Raw genomic sequence first — 2,282 nt, 5'->3', positions numbered from 1 at the left:
TAGCTAACATGTTGTATGCAATTGTTACGGGTCCAAGGGATAGGTACCTTAATAGCAGATATGTAACCTGTATGAAAGTAGTTGAAACAGGAGAAAAGGAGATTTGGTGCGTCTGCGTTTTGTTCCAGATTGCAGAGTGCTGAATAACAGGAAACCGGGCCCTGACAACAATAAACACATTTCACATCCAATAAACATCTTTAGTAATTTAAATACCTTTTCTTCTTACAGTATGTAACTGCTCTTACGTTTACGTCTAATATAACTTGGACAGGGCGGCACAGTGGTGCAGTGGTTAGCACTGTCGCCTCACACAGCAAGAAGGTCGTGGGTTCAAACCCCGGCCTTTCTGTGTGGAGTTTGCATGTTCTCCCCATGTCTGCGTGGGTTCTCTCCGGGTTTCCTCCCACCATCCAAAGATATGCAGACTAGGTTAATTAGTGACTCTGTCCTTAGGCGTGAGTGTAAGTGGTTGTTTGTCTACGTGTGGCCCAGCGATGGACTGGCGAGGGTGTACCCTGCCTTGCGCCCAATGACAGCAGGGATTGGCTCCAGCCCCCCGTGACCCTGTACGCAGGATAAGCAGTTGACGATGGATAACTTGGACATGGCCTATACTGCCCCTTTAATGTGTCAGAATTGACAAACTGTAATAATTTCAGTCCAGTGAAATGCATTGATTAGAAAATGCTACATATTTTAATCATATATTGAACTGGAAACAACCGGAAATATTGAAGTTGGCGAGGTACGTTTTAACATAGTGCATATTACTTATAAACATCTTATCAAACAAACATCTAAAATATCTTCAGTGTACATGAGCTGGATCTGCCACAACATGTTCCCACCGTAAACTTTAAACGTCTGGTATTCGTAGCACCAACATGACAGGGCAAACTTACTTCCTGTATTTACCTACGTTAAAATCATCGTACCCATTCCAAACATAAAACAAAAAATAATGTTATAAGTGTTATAAACTCAGTAGTTATGGGTTATTTATACTTTAGCGACCTGTATGAAAGTGAAACAGGAGCAATGTGCATCTGCGTTTTGTTCCAGACTGCTACTGAGGAAACAGCGGAGGTGCCGCTCGCTCACCATTCCCCGTAGCAACTAGCGTGACCACGACCGTTCCACCTCACTGCTCTACAGAAAGCTGTATACCTCACTCAGTTAGTACAATACCAATATTGGTCACACTACCTTAGATGTGCCACACAATAATATTTAAAATCTGTGTGTCAAAAGGTTTTTTAGCTTGTTGTGGAGTTCCACCCCCAAGTGGCCAAAAATAACAAATTAATATCGCTTTAAGTGAATAAAACAACAACATTTTTCAAGGATTGAGTCACAGCTGTAGAAGCTTCAGTAGTCTGAGTTAGATCAATTGGGTATTGTCTTGTTACTACCAAATTAACACTTTGTGATACTAGCCCTCTACTGCATCTCAGCATGGAAACACTGCACATGGAAACACAAATAGGCAATTTCATACTAAAAAAACTGTTATTGAGTTTTAACTTAAACATACCACTGAACAACAGAACAACAACATGGATCAGTAGTTAGCACTTTTGCCTCACAGAAGTTAAGTCTTTGCATGCTAATCACATGTTTACATATTCCTTTTTCCGCCCACAGATCATTCAGGTTGACTGAATGTAAGTGTGAATGTGTTTGTCTGTGTATGTGTTAGCATTCAGGTATATACAAATAAAGAAAATGTGTTGATTAAACCACACATTGGTTGAGTTCTAATAGCCAAAGATGTTATTTGTGAGGTTTTTGATGCTGCAGAATTGTTGACCAAAATTTGGCACAATCCCATTACCCAATCAAGAACAACGGTGGAAATGTTCAAAAGCTGTTGTGGAGATGCTGAATCCTTTATAATGTAGAACTTTTGAGGTCTCATCCTCTGTATGACTAATTTGTTTCCTTCTGTCTTTTAACTTAGGTTTTCAGTGAACCTTTCCATTTTCTGCATTTACTTCAATGTGGGAAACCTTGGCTTGAACATCTTTCTGACACAGCTTTTGTTTGGTGCCATTGAAATACCAGCTCATATACTTTGTATGTGGCTTTTGGAGGTTATAGGAAGAAAAAAATTGCTTGGATCAACCATTATCACTGCAGGACTCTGCATGCTTATCCTAGCTGTTCCTCAAGGTAACCACCCTTGGCAAATTTTAGCAAAATGACTCTTGAATTTCAGTTTTTTGTCTGATTGTCAAGTTTTGCTTGTGTATGTTTTGTTTTTTCAGAATATTCCATTG

General features: G+C 39.8%; 1 protein-coding gene across 1 annotated transcript in view; it reads left to right on the top strand.

The window, feature by feature from the left end:
• The window catches only part of LOC123972643 (solute carrier family 22 member 13-like), a 15,505-nt gene that overhangs the window by 7,080 nt on the left and 6,143 nt on the right, over window positions 1–2,282 (top strand). The window contains exon 7 of the mRNA XM_046052207.1: window positions 1,964–2,175. Within this exon, the coding sequence (XP_045908163.1) occupies window positions 1,964–2,175 (212 nt within the window). The remainder of the gene's footprint in view (window positions 1–1,963; window positions 2,176–2,282) is intronic.

The sequence above is a fragment of the Micropterus dolomieu genome, linkage group LG06 (assembly GCF_021292245.1).
Source record: "Micropterus dolomieu isolate WLL.071019.BEF.003 ecotype Adirondacks linkage group LG06, ASM2129224v1, whole genome shotgun sequence".
NCBI lineage: Eukaryota > Metazoa > Chordata > Actinopteri > Centrarchiformes > Centrarchidae > Micropterus > Micropterus dolomieu.
The sequence above is the reverse complement of the archived record's forward strand: the minus strand, read 5'-3'. Positions and strand labels throughout refer to the sequence as shown.